The sequence below is a fragment of the Bacillus rossius genome (assembly GCF_032445375.1).
Source record: "Bacillus rossius redtenbacheri isolate Brsri chromosome 4 unlocalized genomic scaffold, Brsri_v3 Brsri_v3_scf4_2, whole genome shotgun sequence".
Lineage (NCBI taxonomy): Eukaryota > Metazoa > Arthropoda > Insecta > Phasmatodea > Bacillidae > Bacillus > Bacillus rossius.
Window position 1 is genome coordinate 38,932,125 of NW_026962011.1, and position 23,407 is coordinate 38,955,531.

The window sequence follows — 23,407 nt, forward strand, 5'->3', positions numbered from 1 at the left end:
TATTGATGTTCCTCCAAGACGTACAGTGTAAACCACCAATGACGTCGCCACTGTCGTTCACCTTCGTGCTCCAAGGGCGCATCTCGGCTTGAGGTCATGCGTACACTGAAATTCACTGGACATCACAGACTCTCACGTTTAGTCCGCCGTTAATATAGTTCTTGTGCGGCAGTCGTGCGAGGGAAACGTTTGTTTGCCTCAAAAAAAAATTGGTTGTCTGTAAAGTCGGTTTACGGACGATAGTTTAACCTGACAACGTCATAACAAAACATTGATGAAATGATTGCATACTTTTATGAATAAAATTGAATCATTTTTATTGAATTATCACTATTTTGTATGGATACAAAGAAGGAGTGAAATGAAATCTACAATTTAATTGATAAATTTACTTTTATTTGCACTCATTAATTCAAATATGTTTATTACTTAAACGAAGAGATTATTTTAACTATAACTTTTATACATGTTTGCTATTTAACTTCTTCCAATCTGTGTTATTCTGTTAAGGATGGGACGATGATAGGAAAATAGGAAACTAATGGGAGTGTTTCAAGTTTAAAGTGTCTCGAAAAAAGTCAAATCGATGGTTGTTCCAATGAGCATAATGGGACACAGCATAACGGGACAATGAGCGTAACGGAACAATGAGTCATCCTTTTTCGTGCGTGCAGCCGGCGTTCATCGATTTACTAGACGTTGTCACGTCAAACAAATATTTGTTGGTTTGTGGCGAAATAAATTTATTCTGTTGATTGAAATAAATATTTTGTGGTAGGAAATTTTTTTTATCAACTATAACAAATCAGTTTTGTTACACACCAAATTTGGTTAGGCTAACGAAATAAATAAATATTTGGTCCGCCATGCGAAAAAAACAACAACAAACATTTGCTTGATTCAAACGAAGCTCTCTCTCTCTCCGAGTACTTCCTCCGGGGTCGACGACTACCACCACCACCAGCACCAGCAGCAGCAGCAGCAGGGGATTCGCAAGTCCCGGAGTCACAGACCTCTCGCCGGCCGGAGACGCCGAAGGACTCGCGCCTCTTGTGGTTTGGCCTTGACTCCTGATTGCATAACAGCCCCCCTCTCCCCCCCCCCCCACTCCTGCGCTCGGGTATAAATTACCGAAACGCCGCCCCGCCTAGCAACTCACCTCCGCCGACCCCGTTACGTAACGCTCGAACGCTCCCTGATTATTTAAGGCCGTGTTTATAAATTTCAGTGATTTAATGCCTTTATTTGACAGCACGGAAAAAAAATAACCGGTGTTATTTTCACGTGTAAATGGATTTGGGGCGAATGAAAACGTTCAAAAAATTTCCACCAATAATTTACAGTATATGATAAACTCGTAGTGAGCTGTTTCCTGGTGCTTGGTGGTCTCCAAACGCATAACCACCAGCCGCACTAAAAAACTACCCTGAAACATTTAAAACACATATTTTAACATTAAGTATATGTATGCACATTTGTTTTTTTTTTACTCAAACGACAGAAATCACTCTCTAAATAGTTCCTATAAACAAACCTTAATCTTATTAAGCTGATTCAAAATTTAAGATTTAACAGTAAATATTTAATCACTTAATTAATTTATTCAACATGGCGTCGAATATATGTAGGCTAAAAATTTGTTGTCTCTCTACAGCATGACGAACGCTGCGCCATCTCTACATTTCAAAGTTAACTAAGGGTTGTGATGCCATGATTCTAATGTATTTTTTTTAAGTTGTCGGTATTTCTTTTTATGTCTATAAACCTTCAAAAATAATATATAAGTAGAGCTGTACTATCATAAAGTTTTATTTTTTAATACCCATGGCAGTGCAAATTCTGCGATGTTCACGAAAGCAATATATACGGATGAATCACACGGGTCCGCAATTTTTTCGAGATTTCTCAGACTTCCACAGATGGCAGCACCTGTTTACACATTTCCGTTCGTTCGAATTCCGTTCCATTCGCGAGATTACTCCTACCAAATGCCGTATACCGAGAGCTCAGATGTTACACATAATAAAAAAAAAAGGTTTTGACAACCCATCTGTACTGATTGAGGAGGCTATTTGAAGCCTGTTCTTAGCAAAGTATTCAACGCCATAATTTCGATGGCCGAATTACAATAAAAGAACGCAGATGCACAAAATAGCAGCATGTTTGACGGAAGTTGTTAGTTTGAATAAACTGCAATGTTAATTACGTATTTAGATTACGGCACATAATCCTTAGAAATGTATGAACACTCTAAAATGATGTTACATAACTTTCTGAATGTAAAATTTAGTATCAAAATTTCACGTATAATGAGCCCTCATTAAAAATAATCACAAAAATAATGTTTGAGGATAATTATGTAAATACATTTGGCAGGAACCAGAATCTGCAAAAAGCGAGAAACAAACCACCGTATAGCCGTAGGAAGCGCAGATGAGATAAACTGAAGGTCAGGACTGTCGAAACCGTCTGGACAACTTTTCTTTAATGGTTCGTGCGGATTTTTTCTACTCTGGAACTGGTATTAGTAAACATAAAAAATAAAATACTGTACTGGGAGACGGCTAATGGGTCGAAGGCCAGAATAAAAAAAGGATCGCGTTCTGGAAACGTTTACGGGCACGGAGGTACGTACTTGTGAGTGGGGTAAGAATTATTTCAAATCCCAGTGTTTTCAGCTGTGATGTAGGCGGCTGTTGCACGCAGGCGAGCCACGGAAGCCCCGCCCCTCGGACCGCAAGGCCCCGATGTAACCCACCCGAGTGTTACATAAGCCATGTAACCGGACGACCGGCGCTGGTCCACAAACCGGCCGGTCTCTGGCGTTTAAAGTTTTTTTTTTGACATGATTATCCGACAGGAATGTGGATGTCTTTAATCTCGGGCTGGGTGTCACTTCAGTTGAGGATTCGACACAGCTTGAAACTCGTAAAATATAAAAGTTACAGAGTTGAAGTAACTATATCAGTAGAGCAGACTTTGCTTGTGGTCGTTAAGTATGACTCACCCGGTTAACACTTGCAGTGATGACGTAATGAGCGTTAGTGGGGAGCGTCGAATGAAGATAGTGAGAGCTGTAACTCCGAAAATAACGAACCGATTTGCGTGATTTGAACTTTAAGTTGCTCGTGAGTGAGCACTGAGTGGTGCTAGTTGAGTGGAATAACCATAAAGTTACTAACTATGGTTTTGGAGCCATTAATCGCAAAATGCCTAAGCGAAAACGGGTCATGCTGAAGAAAAGAAAGTAAACAAGCGAAATCGCCCGGGCAGAAGCAATTCAAAATGCAGAGAAGTGTCGAAGGTATCGAACGAGGCAAAAATTAGCCGAGGAAACGAGCCAGAGGGGCAATACGAGGCGCGAAATTCTCTCTCGAGCCTCAGCCGTCCGCCTCGCGAGAAGCGACGGGGAATTGCAGACAATTGTTTGCTAATGGAAGTTCATATGCTTTGCTGTGCAATAAAATTGTTAGTGAACCATTCACGTATCAATTATCTGTATGGGGTTAGGAATCTGTATGGGGATGGGATAAATTATTTTATACTTTTTAGTCCGTTTTAAAAAAGTTGTATATTATTATTTTGCAAATAAATGTTATTATAACTACTGAGATATCAGTGTTTGCAATTACGATTATTAAGTTAATTTGTAGTTGTAATTTGTAATGTTTCGGAGAAATTTCTTTGATGTATATTCTCAAGTTCTGGATTACTTTGTGGGAAAAATCATCGGATTCATCTGTCGTTGCTTTATTCAGTCGTCCTTCATCATCGACATCGCATTTCGCTAGGATATTGATTGCATTTACAGCGCAGAGCACCACAATATTGGGTTACTTTTTCCAAAGCCCGAAAATCAATTTCACAAGAATGAGACAATTTCCTTTCCCGGCATCTATCGCGGAAAACTAATTTTCTCCCGCTGTGAGCAGGTATGGATGAAATTGATTTCCTGTACTTTGTTCTACAAGATGATGGACACAAAAAGTAACTACCGCAAGATGACGAAATGAGTTGTGTTGACGTGTATACTATGCTGAAACTTGTTTATGTACTACCCTGGTCACTAAACACAAATGAGATACATTTCAACCAAAGTTAAGAAATTTTAAGCAATGATGTCTGACGCGTGTTAAATCTCCTAGTGACTGTCTCGATGGCGTGTTGGACAAAGTTGCTGACTGCTAACTTCTGAGTTAAGTAATTGAGTTTATTTTCATGAAGCCGTGTCGGTAGTAGTACGTATGGACATATGGTACGTATCCGCCCCCAAACCAATTCAAGCATTCTTGCATAATGCTTAAACGCATACATCTATTTAATTAAACTACATTATTAGCTCCCTTAACCCTATCGTCATTTTGCATCAACTAAAAACAAATTTAAACATCAAAGTAGCAAGACCAAATTATTAAATACTTCAGATAGAGCATGTTCATAAAACACTCCAAGTTATGAAATATCATTCAAAAGGGACAGATACTGATTAATTAAGTGAATTATGAATGTAGATCCACAATGATCGCTCGACAGAAGTTGGTTTTGTAAACTCCATAAACAGCCACATCCAGCCGGACCTGTTCACCGAGTCGCTCCACAGGACCGGGCAAGTATGGTAATGTGTGCTCTTGGCCAAGGGAGGATGTGCCTAGCATGGCGCCTGTTTCACACGTTTTCAATCAACGCGTTTTTCCCCCTACCGCGGTAGATAGCCATGGGATCCACTCATAACTTAGAAAATGATAACTTAGAATAGTCATAACGTATAGAATTTTCGAAAAATCCACATAACGTAGAACTGTCATAAGTTAGAACAGTAATGACATAGAAACTATGCAAATTAAACAAATTAGAACCACCATAACTTAGAAAGTTGGAACGTAGAAACATCGTTACTTAGATGTTCACAAAATATAACTGCAAAAACTTAGACACATACTAATTAGAACGGTCTTACTTAGAAACACACATATTCTAACCACATAATTTTAAAATAAACAACTCAGAACTGTTATAGCTTAGAATGGTCACAAGATTGAACCACAGAACATATAAATTAGGAGTTATTATCTTGTGTGTTTCTAAGTGACGTGTTTGTAACGTCACAAAATAAACTCTCGTATGAACGCGTAGTTAGCGGTAATCGTAACAGGTCGCTAAAGCACAAACGTGACAAATATGATTTTCGCAAGAAACTAGTACTATTGCTTTCCAGAGGTTTATAGCATGGTATGATTTTTTTCTGCCTCTTTTTTTAACTGGTAGTTTAGCCTAGTCGCTAAGGCCTTCGCTTCTCGACGTTGGCAAGTGAAACAAACACGTTCCCCCGGCACCTTTACAAGGAAAGTCCTTGGAAACTAGATGGCAACGGTACAACTTGTCAGATTGCAAGTAAGAGCTTTGTGCCACTGGCAATTTTTTTTACAAAGCTATGCATTGCAGTTTTACAAGTGGTATCGTTGGCAACTAAGTTTGCAAGGAATTTCCTTGTAAACAGTACAGGTTATAATCGCAGATAGATCAGCGCGAGCGTCAGGGCCGGACAAGTGGCCCCGGGCAGCAGGTTCCTCTGCGGGCGGGCAGGCGGGCCAGTCACCAGTCGCTAGTCGTCGCCCAGTCGCCAGTCGCCCAGTCGCCGGTCGCCAGTCGCTAGCCGCCCGGTCGCCCAGTCACCAGTCGCCCAGTCACCAGTCGCCCAGTCTCCGGTTGCCCAGTCGTCAGTCGCTCAATCGCTCAGTCGCTATTCGCCGGTTGCCCAGTCGCCAGTCGCCAGTCGCTAGTCACGTAGCGGTCCGTGCAGGGCGGGCACCGGCCGTTGACGGCGACATCACCGAACGCCTTTCTAAAGAGGAGAAATCTCCACCATTTTGAATATTTTAGCGTCCTTTCGAAAATTACTCTGCAAACATAACATTAACTACCAAAGCTTGTTGTGTCATACATAATCGTCTAACAGGTTTCCTGGATCAGGAGACATCCATTTTTTTCCCTTCTCGTGAGGGTTAATTACGCTAATTTTGAACATGGTTGACGATTTTACAAAATATTATCTGTATAGTGTAAAAACGTTTTGTACTGTTAACAAGGATAGCCCTTGGAAACTCAATTGCCATCGATAGCACGTGTAAAATTTCATGACAGAGCTTTGCATCATTGTAAATTTCACAAAGCTCTGCCTTGCAATTTTACAAGTGCTATCGTAGGCAAATGATTTCCTAAGGACTATCACTGTACAAGTACAATGTTTTTTTTTTTTTACAGTTTAGTAACATAGACTGTAATTTTTTTGTTCTTTTACAAGGATAGTCCTTGAAAACTCAGTTGCCAACGATAGCACTTGTACAATTAATTACAAGACAGAGCTTTGCATCACTGGCAATTTTGCGAAGCTCTGCCTTGCATATTTACAAGTGATATCGTCGGCAGATGGGTTTTCAAGGATTTTCCTTGTAAACAGTACACATAGTTTTTTTTACAGTGTAAGCTGTTTCCCAGCGTGTAACCGCCGCTGCGTGGTTCATTAGCCGCGAGAAGCTGCCCGGAGTAAATCAATCAACCCCCCCCCCCCCTCCCCCCGGCCAGGCAGAGCGCGTCGCTATCCCGTCGCCTCGCGCCGACTTCGACACCGACACGAGAAGCGCTTCTCAGCGGACCGGAGTCACCGCACCGCGATGGGCTGACGTCACACGACTTTCGACGGCAGAGTGCACGAGCCACAGAGCTCACAAAAAGTTCACTTGAAGCTAAAGTTCCTCCGGGTCGCACGATTGAAACAAAGATGCCCTCCCATATCATCTACAGGTAGATACCGGAAAAAAAAAAATTCGCTGATTCATTTCGCGACAGGCTAAATTTCAAATACAATTGATTACATTTGACCTGATGTAGCTTTTGGCTCAATGTTTATCCAAAGGGCTTTGGGCAAATGAGAAACCACCAACCAAAAAAGTATCCGATCACAGATAATCCAGATGAGACGGCTCAAGTCAGCAACCAACGAACTAGCGCTATTTATCCGCCTACTCAGAGGACTGTGTAGTTTGTTCTGAAGGTCAGGGAAACCGCGAATTTTTCCAATAATGATCCTCACATCCTTCGAATGCTCTTTCATTTTGTTGCCTAGGGAGGGGCGTATCTGTGTCAGTGAGGCGGGATGATAAGCGCGGCACTCGCTGGTGCTTCTAGCGAGATGTCGCCTCTGGACTGGCGCGCAGTCTTCTCGTCGTGCATAGCACAAGTGCGAGATTGGAGTGGTAACCATAACATTATACGGCGAAGAAATGAAGATAACGGTGTAATGCAAGTACCTTAGGTGCTTTCAAGAATCTTCACCGGGCGCTCCATGTCTAAAGATTATTCTTAAAACATACGTTTTAGCCTTTTTCACTCTTCTAAAAAATACAGTTTAAAAACGAAATCTGGAAACAACACTACTTATCTTCCCTCATAATTCTCTTAAATGCTTTTAGTAACAGATACCTCTCGGATTTCTAGAGCAGTTTTAAAATCGCATGGTTTCGTCTGAAGCGCTGAGCACCGTGTGTGTGTCAAAGTAGGCTGTAAAAAATATTATATTATATAAAGGTATAGTGGATTGACGTTCATGAAAGATAAGCGCTTATAAATCATTTAACTCAATATTTTTTTTTGCTCTGATACTTATTAACCTATTTTTAGTTTTACCATACGTAATTGTTTACACTTCTATGTCTCGATCAATTTTTGGATTTAAAAAAGGAAACTTTAAAATATATTTTAACATAAGTTAAAAAGATTTAACGGAACAGCTGAGCAAATCTCAAAGCTTTTGAAGATAGTAATACCTTATTAACATTCCGGAGGTTATAATTTCATCCGTCCGTCGAAAGTTAAAGCATGAGAAGCTTTTGACGGACGGAAATAATGTTTCGCGCCTTCTGATTGGCTTGAGGTTGCGTGGTTGACGGATGGATGGGAAACGGACGGACGCGATGGATTATTGTGAGTCCAGATCTATCATCATCGCCTCCATCGTCTTGCAAAGCTGGTCTGTTCAAAACATAACCTCTCTAATCTTCTTATGTCGTCTCACCATTCCCCAGTCTTCATTTTGTTCCAGCTCTCTCCTCTCTTCACATTTCTTATACTCCTGTCACCCATCTGTACGTTGAAGTAAGAAGAGTGCTTTTTCCGTAGACTAAATATAATTTTCTAAGCAAGGAAACTCAGTACCCGTAAAGCTTCCGTTCGTCATCCGTCTGACAATCACGTGACCTCCAACCAGTTGGATGGCCCGAAAAATTATATCCGTCCATTAGTCCGTCAAAAGCTCGGGTAGCTCTAATTTTTGACGGACGGAATGACGGATGGATTACATCCACTCAGGGGCGTAACCAGGGGGGGGGGGTTTATGGGTTCTAACCCCCCCCCAGCCACTATTTTTTTTCTTATCTGAAAGCAGGTTAGCTAAAAGCCTGGGTGTCTTACTGCTATCACCGGCTACTGCACTGGAGGGGAAGAGTAAGCGAGCCCTACCGATTCTCCTTCCCTTCCCCTGCCCCTGTCGCGAGCAGAAGCTATAAGGTTGTGTGTGACCCCGTGACGGGTCCCAAGTTTTCAAATATCTTACACCTATTGTATTTAACCAGTGCGGTAATTATAAGCAGGTGGTGACTGGGTAACTCTTCAAGCTAAAGCTAATTGTTTCCAGGAATAGGCCAGTTCTGCCGAAACCCAACCATTTTTATTCATTTTTTTTTGTATTGTCGAGCTTCGAGCATGATTAATGATTTTGAGTGGACGTGGACAAGGCACTTGGATTGATTAAAATATCTTTAATTAATTTCTTACTTCATCACTCAAACAATTTTTTTATTAAAAAATTAATAATATTTTTACCATTACAATATTTAAAGTTAAGTACCGAAAACTGCTCAAATAGCACTATTTTACACCTTAAAATCCAAATTTTTCCGGCGCTTTAATAAGGGGGGGGGGACCATGCTTCTTAACCCCTCCTGTACACAAATCCTGGCTACGCTACTGTATCCACTGTCTGTTTGCACCAGGCAATAGTCACACGAATACAGCCCTGTGGAGTTTGTGTTTGTTTGTTCAGACGTATTTCAGAAACATTGCTGTTGTTAAAAATCGCGTCCGAACAATTCATTCACGACTCCGAATTTTTTTCCGAGGATGTGCTTATATGTACATTACGCACAGAAACACGACATTGGCTAAGTAGCTAACATTACCGACATAAATCTCAGAGTAAAAAAAAAATTGTTGTCTGTCTGTAAAGTCAGTTTACAGACGATAGTTTAACGTGATAACGTCATAACAAAACATTGCTATATAACTTCTTCCAATCTGTGTTATTCTGTTAAGGATAGGACGATGATAGGAAAGGTAGGAAACAAATGGGAGTGTTTCAAGTTTAATGTGCCTCGAAACAGTCAAATCGATGGTTGTTCCAATCGAGTGGAAGAGAGATAGATGCTGCGAAAGCGTACAATAAGAGTAACGGGATAATGTGCGTAACGGGACACGTTTTCGTGTGTGCAGCGGCGTTCATTGATTTATTAGACGTTGTCACGTCAAAAACATTGATTGTTGACAGCACTTAACTGGGAAAATATTCCGACGGGCGAATGAAGTCATGCATGTCGCTTGGCTGGCTGCGCGGCAGTGGCGGACGACAGAGCAACGGACGGATCTCGGACGGAGGCGACGGACTATTGTCATCCCGGCTAAAGTTTACGAAGAAACCAGCAAGAATATTCCCGTGTGGTTTGAAAAATTTACTGTGAGATTATAATAACAGTGACGCCAACCTGACTGGGAGGGAACCATAATATAAACAGGTTGATTAATTTATAGTTTACCTGCAATCGGTGATCTTCAACCACTCCTCAGGTTCACTCCCACCCGCCTTTTTTTATTGTCCTTTTTTTACGACAGCGTTTGTGTGAAGGTTAACTGAGAAAGACGCGGGAAACAGTCCCGCCCTCTTATGTAACCGCCCGCCCCGCCCGCCCCGCCCGCCCCGCTTCACCCCCTCCCGTACGACCGGAACCCAGCATGTCAGCCGCATGGGCCCCGGCCTGAGACGCACTGCTGACCAACAGCCATCCTCGCACAGCACACCTGGTGAATGTTAATATATAACTTTGTGGAAGTAAATAACTGCCCTGCCTTGGGCGCATGCGCGTCAGCGCTAGCCACAAGGCGCGTGCGCGGAGAAGCGCGAGGGTTCATTGACTTGGAGTCAGACGCCCGAACAGTTCCGAACACATCCGAAGTTTTCCGCGCGCTCGTGCAACTTCGTGGTCAAATAAAAAAAATTGCAAGAATCATTTATTTTTTTACTTTTGTACTGTACAATTATTTTAAATGACACTGAATTAACCTAGCCGACATTTGATTTTAAATTCTCAAACCTATTCCCCTAAAAATAATAACTATTTTTTTGCTAAAAATTTTGTTTGTGTAACACATCTAACCAAAGTTTTACTTTAATAATAACAGTAATATGCACGAACGTGGGCTATTCGTGCGTCTGACATGTCAATGAATATTACGTTTCTCCGCGTGCGGGGATAATTATGTTGAAATGTTCCGTACCTTAAGACAGGACGCTGACGAATTTAGGGCCCGCCTGGCCAGAAGTGTATCTGTGTTGGTTGGGCGGGATGATAAGCGCGACTCTCGCTGGTGCTTCTAGCGCGGTATCGCCTCTAAGCGCAAGGCTGTGGATTGGCGCGCAGTCTTCTCGCCGTGCACAAAGAAATTATGATACTTGAGAGGTTAACATAACTAACTTGGCGGAGTATTGAAGGTAAATGTGTATTGCAAGTCTCTTCTGTGCTTTAAAGAGTCTGTACCAGGCGTTTAATGCTTAAAAAGTATTCTGAAAAAACTTTTAAAAACTAAATCCGGAAAACGTAACCCACCTGCCCCCAGCGTAATCTTAATATGTTTTTTTTTTTTTTTTCGTAAATAGGCATCACTGGTAGCGGGAGCAGTTTTTAAACCACGCGGTTTCTGCTGAGGCTGCACACAGCGTGTGCGCCCAGGTAGCTTTCTTGCCTCGGTCTAAGCGCGAAGTCCGCACCGCCCCTATCGCCAGGAAATAATCTCAAGATTAAATCATTTTAATTCGAGGATGATGGAGTGAGGCTGTGTGCAGTGTTAGGGCATTTCAGTGAGTCTCCGGGGTCGAACACCGCGGTCCTGCCAACCTGACTTCTTTCACCCTAGGCAAGTGCCGCGACTGTCCTCCGTTGACTCTGTTGTCGAGGAGACGTTGGGGGCGATAGCGGAAACGTTCGCATTTTGTCAATAATAAACTGCAGCGAGACAACGACACAATTTTAGTAAATCATATTCGTAACCAAACGCCTATCAGCTTTTATTTTGACTTGATGTAAGTTTTTGGACATACGCCATTGCTAAGCACTTTTTCTGCAGAAGAAAACTAAAAAATAAAATAATAAATAAAAATAGCTACCCAAAAGACAAAATAACACAAACCAAGCAAAAAATTTGCTGTAGTCAACAGGATATTAACACCACAAAATATTCCGTAACAGGAGTCATGCACTCCCGTTGCACAAATCTTTCAAAGATAATAGCTTTTATTTTATTCCACAAAAATGTTGCACCAAAGTTTTTCCACCCGACGTCCCATAAATCAAAAGGCGGTGTTTACTTCCTTACGACGGAGTGTTAATAATAGCGATGTTGGCACGCCTGGCTGGCTGGGGCAGGGCTGCTTCCAGCCAGAGCATACGGCCAAGGAGCTGCGACCGGCGGGACGGGTAATACAGGGGAATGCAGCGGACCTGTACCCGGGATCGGTGCTCCGGAAACCAGTTCTGGAACACCGGTTTGAGAGGGGCCGGCGGGAGGCGATAGCGACGCGATAACAGCGGCGACCAGAGAAAGAGGGCCGCTCCACCGAAAGAGCGACGCGACAACGCAGTCTGGCCAACTGCTGGAACAACGCTGAAAGGTTACTAACACCGTGAACTCTCTTCTTAGGGCAAATATTCACTGTTGCGACCCGACAACCCAGTCTGGGCAACTGCTGGAACATCACTGAAAGGTTACTAACACCGTGAACTCTTCTCAGGGCAAATATTCACTGTTGCGACCCGAAAACCCAGTCTGGGCAACTGCTGGAACAACACTGAAAGGTTACTAACACCGTGAACTCTCTTCTCAGGGCAAATATTCACTGTTGCGACGCGACAACCCAGTCTGGCCAACTGCTGGAACAACACTGAAAGGTTACTAACACCGTGAACTCTTCTCAGGGCAAATATTCACTGTTGCGACGCGACAACGCAGTCTGGCCAACTGCTAGACCAACACTGAAAGGTTACTAACACCGTGAACTCTTCTCAGGGCAAATATTCACTGTTGCGACGCGACAACGCAGTCTGGCCAACTGCTGGAACAACACTGAAAGGTTACTAACACCGTGAACTCTTCTCAGGGCAAATATTCACTGTTGCGACGCGACAACGCAGTCTGGCTAACTGCTGGAACAACACTGAAAGGTTACTAACACCGTGAACTCTCTTCTCAGGGCAAATATTCACTGTTGCGACGCGACAACGCAGTCTGGCCAACTGCTAGACCAACACTGAAAGGTTACTAACACCGTGAACTCTCTTCTCAGGGCAAATATTCACTGTTGCGACGCGACAACGCAGTCTGGCCAACTGCTGGAACATCACTGAAAGGTTACTAACACCGTGAACTCTCTTCTCAGGGCAAATATTCACTGTTGCGACGCGACAACGCAGTCTGGCCAACTGCTAGACCAACACTGAAAGGTTACTAACACCGTGAACTCTTCTTAGGGCAAATATTCACTGTTGCGACGCGACAACGCAGTCTGGCCAACTGCTGGAACAACACTGAAAGGTTACTAACACCGTGAACTCTTCTCAGGGCAAATATTCACTGTTGCGACGCGACAACGCAGTCTGGCTAACTGCTGGAACAACACTGAAAGGTTACTAACACCGTGAACTCTCTTCTCAGGGCAAATATTCACTGTTGCGACGCGACAACGCAGTCTGGCCAACTGCTGGAACATCACTGAAAGGTTACTAACACCGTGAACTCTCTTCTCAGGGCAAATATTCACTGTTGCGACCCGACAACCCAGTCTGGGCAACTGCTGGAACAACACTGAAAGGTTACTAACACCGTGAACTCTTCTCAGGGCAAATCTTCACTGTTGCGACGCGACAACCCAGTCTGGCCAACTGCTGGAACAACACTGAAAGGTTACGAACGCCGTGAACTCTTCTCAGGGCAAATATTCACTGTTGCGACCCGACAACCCAGTCTGGCCAACTGCTGGAACAACACTGAAAGGTTACGAACGCCGTGAACTCTTCTCAGGACAAATCTTCACTGTTGTCGGGAACCGTAATGAGCACTTTTTTTTGGGCAAAATTGACATTCTGTGGAAGAAACCGTGAGATAAATGGTGAATAAGTGATTTCAATAAATCGTTTGCTAGTTCTCAGTCAAATGTCAGTAAAAAATGGGTGCATGGCCACAATGCGCGTTCGAAATGAAACTTAACAGAGACAGAGGGACAGGAAATTTTTTGAGTAAAAAAAATAAATTAAAACACATGCAAATAAACACGCACACTATTGCAATGGTTTGAACAACTTTTAAAATTTCTAATTGAAATGAATTGCTTTTTAAAGAGCAGCTGTTTGTTGTTTCCAGCGTAACGGGAACACCCGCACCGCGACTCACTTCACTAACGCTTGCCCGAGAGTGAGGAGTGGGGCGCTCAATGTGACCTCTCCCTCTCTTGGCCATCTATCGCCCCACTCATGAGAGTTGCACTTTTTTGTTACTCTTCGACTTACCCTACTGGCTGTATAGAAGTTTCACTTCAAAAGTCTTAACTGTACCGACTAACCGTTTGAATTAATTAGTGTATTTTAGCACTTGGAACAGTACTAATCATTGTAAATATGTATAAATTATAATTCAGTAACTGATACAGATTTTACACAAAAACTCTCTTGAATTCCATTTATATTGAAAAAAAACTGCACTTGACTTAGAGTGTGACACCTTTAGTAACTCTTAATCTATATAACGAAAGCACCGTAGCGTACAATGGCACGTATTAAATTTTAATTAGAACTATAATATTATCACTATATTATTAACTTTTGGTCGCTAATATCAACTTAACATACACACGTAGAACATTCTTCATGTAGTCGCTACTCTAGCAGACATATTTGTGCAATGGCGGAAAGGGATTAAAGAAAAGCGGGGACAAAATCGGAGATTTAAAAAAAATTACGTCAACAACAAGGGGTTTGGACAGTCACATCATCCTCAATATGCATCACTGCCTTTGTGGTTTGTGATTGTAGATATTGCAACAGCTCATCTAGTATAATCCAAAATATTCTGCGTTTACCGAGATCTCGCATATTTTTTATAACTTGCATCCTCCACTTAATTTAATTTCCCCAAATGCGAAGATGTGTGGTCGAGCGAAATACATATATGTATCTCTTACCCGAGCCATCAGAGATTACTTATCGTGAGTTCTGTGTGGTTTTGAATTTGTTATTGCAGCATCTAAACCAACGTGTTCATGAAGGAAGAAATTCGTGGTAAATAACGAAAAAATATATATATAATTCATCGCAGTTTAATATTTTAGAACTTTTTGTAACGTAATCGAAATTCATACTCGTCAAACCGCATGCATGACAGCTACTAATTCGTTTGTAGAACATCGATAGGTGATGATTAAGAGGCGTCTGAAGTCTTGGTGAGGATCCGCAGATCCATTATGCACTTAAGAGAGACGTTTCAGGAAAAATGCGTGGATGTAAGAAGGAACTTGGCCCGTTGTTCCGCGCTCTGACCGCGAATTGATGAGAGAGCGAGAGAGAGAGAGAGAGAGAGAGAGAGAGAGAGAGAGAAGTAGGCGGCTAAGAAGAGGCCAAGTGGCGAGAGTACAATGGCAGCGCTGGCCGTTCTCTTCGCCTGCTTCGTGGACCCTTTCCGGAAACCCCCTCTCCGCTCGTCTCGCCCGCGGAACTGGGCCATTGTCGCGGCAGCCGAGAGCCGTCAGCGCTGGAGCTGTCACGTCGCCGACCCGGGGCTCTGGCTGGACCCGCCACCCACCCCCACTCACCCCCACTCACTCCCACTCACACTCACTCACACTCGCTCACACTCGCTCGCACTGTCGGGGCGACGAGCGCCGCCTAAAACCACTTCCCCCCGCCATCGGGTATTCATGAAGGCGCGTTTCTTTGCCGAAAGATTTCGTCTGACCCACTCATCTCCCACCCCTCACTTCCCGCTTGTCAAGTGCAGCCTGGGAGCCCTCGGCTCATGCGGGGGTGTGAATGCTGCCCGAACGGAGATGTTCTCACAGAACAATGTTTTAATTCAACTAAAGTAACGGAAAATTGCGACTTTTTTTATTTAGCTGAGTCCCACGATGTCCAGGGATGCTAAATTTTTGAAATACGTATTTCGAAGTATCAACATCTAAGTAACGAAATCCTGTCTTAAGTAAATTTATTTAATATTTTGAGTTTATTTTAATTGGGTTCATCTTGATGTAGAGGGGAGGGGTTTAAAAACTGAACTCAACTTGACGTTACAATTAACAGCCACACATAGTCATTCGTTACCCAGGATTGTAGCACAGTATCCCTCGCATCAAAGCTGTTTATTTAAACAGTTGCGCTACGGAGATTGGCTTCCAATCTGTCTTGAAGTAATCAGTACCATACGATTTAAACCCGAAAATCTTTAGTTCTCAACTTCATTTCATTTTTTTGACGTGACAACGTCTAATAAATCGATGAATGCCGGCTGCACGCACGCACGCTCATTGTACGCTTGCGCCGCATCTATCTCTCTTACACTCGATTGGAACAACCATCGATTTGACCTTTTTCGAGGCACGTTAAACTTGAAACACTCCCATTCGTTTCCTACTTTTCCTACCATCGTCCCATCCTTAACAGAATAACACAGATTGGAAGAAGTTAAATAGCAAACATGTATAAAAGTTATAGTTAAAATAATCTGTTCGTTTAAAGTAATAAAAATATTTGAATTAATGAGTGCAAATAAAAGTAAATTTATCAATTAAATTGTAGATTTAATTTCACTCCTTCTTTGTATACATATAAAATAGTGATAATTCAATAAAAATGATTCAATTTTATTCATAAAAATCATGCAATCATTTCATCAATGTTTTGTTATGACGTTGTCACGTTAAACTATCGTCCGTGAACCGACTTTACGGACAACCAATATTTTTGTTTCCTAGTTGTACGTCACCAAAATAAACGTGACTTCAACTATTATTAATGCAAAAAACAACCATGCCAGATACACGTTGTTCACGCAGTTTGAGTCGCGCGAGGAGCGCGACGGTCGCAATGCGAGTACGATGCTCGGTGCTCGCCCCGCTGAGCTGACGGGGCGGGTCGCTGTGTCGCAGAGGTGCTGAACGAGGCTGTGTTCGACGAGGACCACGACGAGATGGTGGTGGTGAAGGACATCGAGATGTTCTCCATGTGCGAGCACCACCTGGTGCCGTTCTACGGCAAGGTGTCCATCGGCTACCTGCCCACCAAGAAGATCCTGGGACTGAGCAAGCTGGCCAGGTGAGCTGTCTCCGTCTTCAGACACAGCTGCGAGCTCCCGCAGCTCTCTAGGCTGCCACCGCGTTGCAGTGTACCGACGTTTCGCTCTGCATCGCCGCGGGCATCTTCAGGGTTCTGCACTGATATAAATGTGTGTTTTACAAGCGGTACGGGCCACCAAACAGCCCCTCGACACACTGTGTGCTCTGTGCCGAGTGTATACCTTTCTCCAATTTTTTTTTTTTACCCAACCTTTAAATGGATGAAACGTAAACGATTAAAACAAATCCATATAAAAATGTAAATGTTCGTTGGTTCAAAAGTTCGTCCGAAAGCTCTTCACGAATAATTGCTTTGAGAATTTCGACACGACGTTGCACTCGAATACGCGCGTGTTTTTATATATCTTTGCCAAAACCTGTGACAGGTAAAAAGATAGAATAAAAATATAGATAGTTAAAAACATAGAATATTAAAATTGTCATCTTTATAGTGACATACATACTCACATGGGTATGTATGTATATGTGTATGTATAGGTGTATAGAGAGAGGAGAGATATTTACAGGGAGATATAGATTTATAGACAAGTAGATATTTAGAGAGAAATAAAGAGAGATGGAGAGGTATATTATAGATGTAAATATACACATGTAGAGATGGAAGATAAAGAATAAGAGAGAGAGAGATAGAGAGAGAGGTTCTTTGTATATGTGCACCAACTTCAAACAAATTACAAAAAATGAATTGACTGAGGTATTGCAACGCGTGCCGGGCGTCAGCTGGTAGTAAATAATCCCGGGCCTCACCGCCGCCGCTAGCAGGGACAGTACCGCCGTGCAGACAGCTGCAGCCACTCCGAGGGTCGCCGGTCGACCTTGGAGCGGTCCGCGCGGTGCTGGTAGGTGCGCACACCGCTCACCGCCGCCAGCAAAAACCACGGCGAACGCCTCGGCTAGAAAGCGTTCCATGCACGCTCCGCGCTCTACATACTTCTTTCTTTTTTTCTTCTTTCGAATAATCCATCAAGGTCTCGCAAGCTACACGCCGTGTCCCGTCAAAGACGCATTAAGCCTGGGTTCACTACTACTAAAGAACACAAGCGAGTGCATAGCAGGCCATGCACGCGACAAACGAATTAATTTGCGTTATGTAAAAATTTTTAGTAAGCAATTACGACAACGAAACATGTTTTATTTTTACTTGCATTGAATAAGTAATAGCTTTAATTATTTTTTTTAAAGCAGGAATACCTCGACAATTTCGTGCCAAGAAATGTATGATAAAAATAAACAGTTCTCTCGTCCCAACAAAATGGCATCCTTATCTACTCCCATCGTCTATACGCACGTAACAGAAATAAAATAGGCTACATTCATTTACTTCCTAAGCGCACGACCTGTCTCCCATGCACATGACTGTCCTATGTGCTGTTGTGAAACAGTATGTTCTAAAACATGGCGGTCAAATCTTGTGCGCATGACCTACTTACTGTTACTGTTTTTGTTTGGTTTTGTTTCAATTGTGCACCCAGACACGAGTTTAGCACATTTCGTTATTCGACTGTTTTCCGATAGTGATCATGTCGGTTCACGGACCAGCAAGCGTCAACGTCATACGCGAATAAACGTTGCTACATTGTTAAAAAAAAAAAAAAAAAAAAACTTAAGCGCAAATCCACGAGGAACACTGGTTACAAGTTATCTGCGTAAATTTGCGGATGTCTTTATCAGTTTACGGCTTCTGAGTTTATGGTCCGGGTCGGTCATATAGCTTGTCTCAAATTTCCCAACTGTCACTTGTAAGGCAGCACATAAGTGCACACAAAAACTGTCATCCACATGAAGTTGTTTGCCTACACTGTTTACAAAAATAAAATGGCAGGACGATAGGTGGATCATTGTGAGAACTTTGTGAGAACTGTCAAATTTGAGATACTGTACTAACTTTTGATATGAACATGTTTACATAGTATTCAAAAACTGGTTAACTTTCTTCTTTACCCCATACGCATGTTTACCCTCTTTACAAAAAACAAATACACTGAACTCGGCATTCGCAAGACAGCGTAGTTTTTTTATGAAGATATACGTAGTTATTTTCTTTGAAAAGTCTGTATACCTATTGCAATTGTCTGTGCTGTCGTTGTGTTGTCAGAATACCTGTTTAATTTCATCGCTGGGTTCGCATGTGCGGCCCTGAACTGTCCAAATTATTTGTTTAGTATCATAGCTTGGTTCCTCTGCCTATCGCTGGGTTGTCTGTATTTACTTTTTTTTTGTTGCAGCTTTTTTGTCAACCTATTGTGTTTGTCTTTGCTCTGATATTGTTCTTACATTCCTTCTATGGAATTATCTGTGCTGTCTTCACATTTAACATTTAACATTTAATATTTGACATCGGTTGATTTTGGCTTTTTTCTGTGTGTTTGTGTATTCATTTTCTTTTTCCGTTCTTCCAGTTTTCTCCATGACATAACAGCGCAAACTAACAACGACGTATGTCCAAAATAATGTTTTAAATCAATGAAGTCATTATCTGTGCATCCCGTTCGAGTAGGCAGGTGTCGTCTCTTTTGTCTCAACAGCACACGCATTTATGTATACGTACACATATAAATTTCTATTCGTTGATATTTAATTGCCTTAGCCAAACAGGTTTTTCGTGACCTTGCTTGTTTGCAATTATTTTTCAACTTGGCATTGAATTGCTCTAAAAAAATATCCTCGATATGTTTTCCGCGACTTCATAAATACTTAGTCAACCTTTCAGAAGAAAAATAATATATTTACCGTAAATGCATTCACTTTATATTTAATGTTTTCTTTGTGTACTCGCACAATTAGTAGCACAAAAAGTAAAGTAGTTCAGTTTATCAACGTCTAAATGAAAATAAAGTTTTCCTTGAATTGGAGGTCGTTTGATGTTTGTGTTTATTTTGTGTGCTCTGAATTAGAACGTAATGACAAATTTTCTTATGTTTGTACCAACTTTACAGCTTTACCTGTGATCAGCGGACGAGTGTAAGTCACTAGACTGCAAGCGGTGTCCAACTTTTGCACGAAGCGTCAGGATACAAAAGTGACCAGGAAAATAAATTGATAAAGACTTTCAAAAGTTTTTAATAAACCTCAGAACACCTAAACTGAAAGCTGATTATAAGTGCGAGTAAATGGTGTTCAACCAATCAAAACCTTTTTGCTATTGTGTTCGCGGGGTCTAAAATTATAACAACAGCTGTGCCCCTTATAAAAACAAGCACTCACGCAATAAAGTAAGATACTCTCGATATTAAAAAGCAACAAATTTAACGTGATATCCGAAATCCACGAAAAGTTTGTATGACATTAGTTGAAAAATAGTATTGGAATTTTTTCCCCACTTACAGACGATGGGAAAATATTATTCCGGTCTGCGTGTGACGACTGACGACGTGTATAAGTGTGTAACTTCTAACATGTCTAAAACCAGACAAATCCAAATTTTACTTGTAAAAATTATTTGCATGTCTCAGAGTATTTTTTGTTACTTTGTTAATTATGTTTATTGTTCATGCTAATAATAATTTTCATTACTTTTCAGGATTGTTGAGATCTACAGTCGAAGACTTCAAGGTAAAAAAAAAATTATTCAAAATAATCATTAAGTATGAAATAATTTACATTTTTCTCTGGCACTGTTAATATCTTACATCGCATATGTTACTGAATGTAATTTATGCGAAGTAATGTCTTGTACTGAAATAAGAGCTACAATTGGTTTTGATTGCTACTAAGATGATATTTATCATGATTTAATGCACATAAATTTGATGTAGGCTTATACTAATGAATGTTAATTGTAAGTCATGAATTTCGAATTACTACTGACAAATTTGCTGTCGTAACACAACGGATAAAAATGACTTTTGAATAAAAAAAAACACGTGACATGGTGTTGACAATCGACACATTTTTGAAGTAATAAAATTTTAAAAAAAGTATTACGTATGATCATATTTGAATGAATTAAGAGTTTGATCGTTCTTGACATGTCTACTTGATAATTGAAACATTTGTCATGGCCATCTGTCATTTCTCACATCACAATGTTTCAACGTTACTGTAGAACGGGAAGCCAATGGTTGTCGAACGAACCGGATTCTATTCCCGGCGGGTTCTGACCCGGACTTATCGCAAGTTGGAAATGTGGGCGGACGTTGCCGTTAAACCGACGTGTTTTCTCGGGGCGCTCCTTATTTCTTACCACACATTCATTCCGTCAATGCTACATTCTCATGTCGGTGCCGACGAGACATTTAGCCCATGCACTCATGCGTACTGTCGTTCAGCAGAACGCTGCAATAGTTTACTGGCATGCACTCCCACGGGGGCAGATCTACGTCCATGACCATCCCTGTAGAACTGAACACTTGGTTGAGGATAAGAGCCAGCAGCTTGGCTTATCTCAGTCATTACCACTATGGATCTGCCTCCTATGAATTTACGGCATTTGATTATTGTAAATGCTTAAAAGATGCAGCTGCCACAAAGCAGGGTTATAAAACTTTGCACTATGTGCATTTCGCGGCGGAAAATCATGCAAGAATATTCTAGAGGACTGTGACGACGAAGACGACTCCTTCCCTATCTTTGTGACATGCTCAGAGAGTAACAGAGGATTTATCAGTTATTGGAGGTGTCTGAGGGGAAGCCGCAAAGAGAGGCTAGGGCAACCCATTCCAGCATCTCCGCCACCAGGGGCGCAGATCTGGGGGATTCCCCAAGCGGCCGGAGAGTTTAGCTCGTGGCTTTTAACCGACACAAGATGGCTGCTTGTATGTTGTATACTGCCCATATTCTGGCCTATATGCATGCAATATGCTAGAAATATTTTTTAAAAAATACCAAAAGCTTTCCATGGTTTTGACGTTTATGTTTATCAAACCAATTATTTCACAGTCATGATTTTGCAAGCACAAGCGTTCCCCTTCAGTGAGGGGCTTCTTAATACCAGGGCAGCCCCCCCCCCCGGCCCCACGGGATTTTCGTCCATGGTTGCCACCCACATCCTCTAACCGTCACGCTAACCCGTGGTTGTCTCAAAGGAAACACGCGGTGCTCTCACCTCTCTGGGACTCCTCGGACGACCCAGGGAGCCTGTGTGTGGTCTGGCCGAAGTCCATCCATCCCGGCTGGCACCGAAGCCGTGTCGCCCTCACCACGGGGCGGGGACCCCTCCAGAGCCTCCAACTGCCAGTGCGGGGGGGTGGGGGTGTGTGTTTGCTGTCACAACTTAGAAACACACAACTTAGAAACACATAAGATAGAATCTTCTAAGTTGTGTTTCTAAGTTGTGATAGTTCTAAGTTATGACTTTCTAAGTTACGACATTTCTAAGTTGTGTGATTCTGCGTTTTTTGTTTCTAAGTTACGTTTTTTCTAAGTTATGATCGTTCTAACTTATGGCAGTTCTAAGTCACGTGGATTTTTTACGAGGTTTCCAAGTTATGACTGTTCTAAGTCGTGTGTTTCTAAGTTATGTGTTTGGGACCGGAAAAATTCGCGGGTTCATTGACCTACTAGGATGAACTAACTCCATAGTTATACGTACGCTCGGTCAAACAAATGTCACCCACTCATCGGCTGCTGTCTTGTGAGACGTCCCAAACGTAGCAGCCTGTGATTCTTATAAAGCTTTGGTTGGGTGTTTCCCATTGGCCCAGAGTCATCCAGGTTAGTTGTGAGCCAATAACAGAGGCTGCATTGAGGTACCTATAACTATTTGTATTTTAGCCTATCGCGAAATGAACTCGCGAATTTTTCCGGTCTCTAGTTGTGTGTGTGGTTCCCCGTAGCGGGGGGTGACGCCAGGGGCGCAACAACAGTGGGGGGGGGGGGGCAAGGGTATTTTGCCCCCCCTCCTCCCTCTGAAACCTTGAAGTGGGGGCAAAAGGGGGCAAAGAAAGTGCTGTGTAATCAATTTTTAGATAATAAAACTGCTTAAATAACACAATATTCTACCTTGAAATACAAATTTTCCCGGGGGAGGACCCCCCGGACCCTCCGCTTCAACAGGGGGGGATCGATGATTCTTTATAATAAGGTATATTGCCCCCAACCCCCCCCCCCTTTTGGAAATGTAGTTGTTGCGCCCCTGGGTGACGCGTGTGGTGGTGAGGGCCGACTCGTGTGTTGCAGTCCAGGAGAGACTCACCAAGCAGATCGCCGTGGCAGTCACCAAGGCCGTGCAGCCCGCCGGCGTGGCAGTGGTCGTCGAGGCAGTGTGAGTGCCGACAACCATCCGTCACTCACGCCACCTGCGACCAATCAGATCCATCCATCCGTCAAAAACCTAAATTCATTTCATGTTTTTTTTTGGCTGTCAAAAACGTAAAAAATAAAAGAAATTTTGAAATGCCAGGTAAAATTAATTAATATTTTCTGAAAGAAATTCAAACCAAATCTTGAAATAGCCAGTGGCACTGCAGTTAAACCTAAAAAGTTTCATTTTTTCAATCAATTAAATTCTCCTTATTTGTACAACCCAAAAACGTTACAAATGTAATTTTGGCAACCAATTATGCAAAAAGTATTCGCTGTATAGATTTTTTTTTTTCATTTCGGTGAAGTTAAACAATTGAAAATGTCTACAAGTTTATCTGTAATTACTGTAAATATAAAATCTTGACTTGAAATGGGAGGCACCCCCTTAACAAGCTTTAACTTTCGATGGACGGACGGATGTAATACCTAACCTCCAAAATGTTA

At 42.2% G+C, this 23,407-nt stretch overlaps 1 protein-coding gene across 2 annotated transcripts in view; it reads left to right on the forward strand.

Moving 5' to 3' along the window:
- LOC134542248 (GTP cyclohydrolase 1) overlaps positions 1–23,407 on the forward strand; it is an 89,258-nt gene that overhangs the window by 57,905 nt on the left and 7,946 nt on the right. For both annotated transcript variants that reach the window (XM_063386350.1, XM_063386349.1), the window contains exons 3-5: positions 16,514–16,679; positions 20,241–20,272; positions 22,838–22,922. In XM_063386350.1, the coding sequence (XP_063242420.1) occupies positions 16,514–16,679; positions 20,241–20,272; positions 22,838–22,922 (283 nt within the window). The remainder of the gene's footprint in view (positions 1–16,513; positions 16,680–20,240; positions 20,273–22,837; positions 22,923–23,407) is intronic.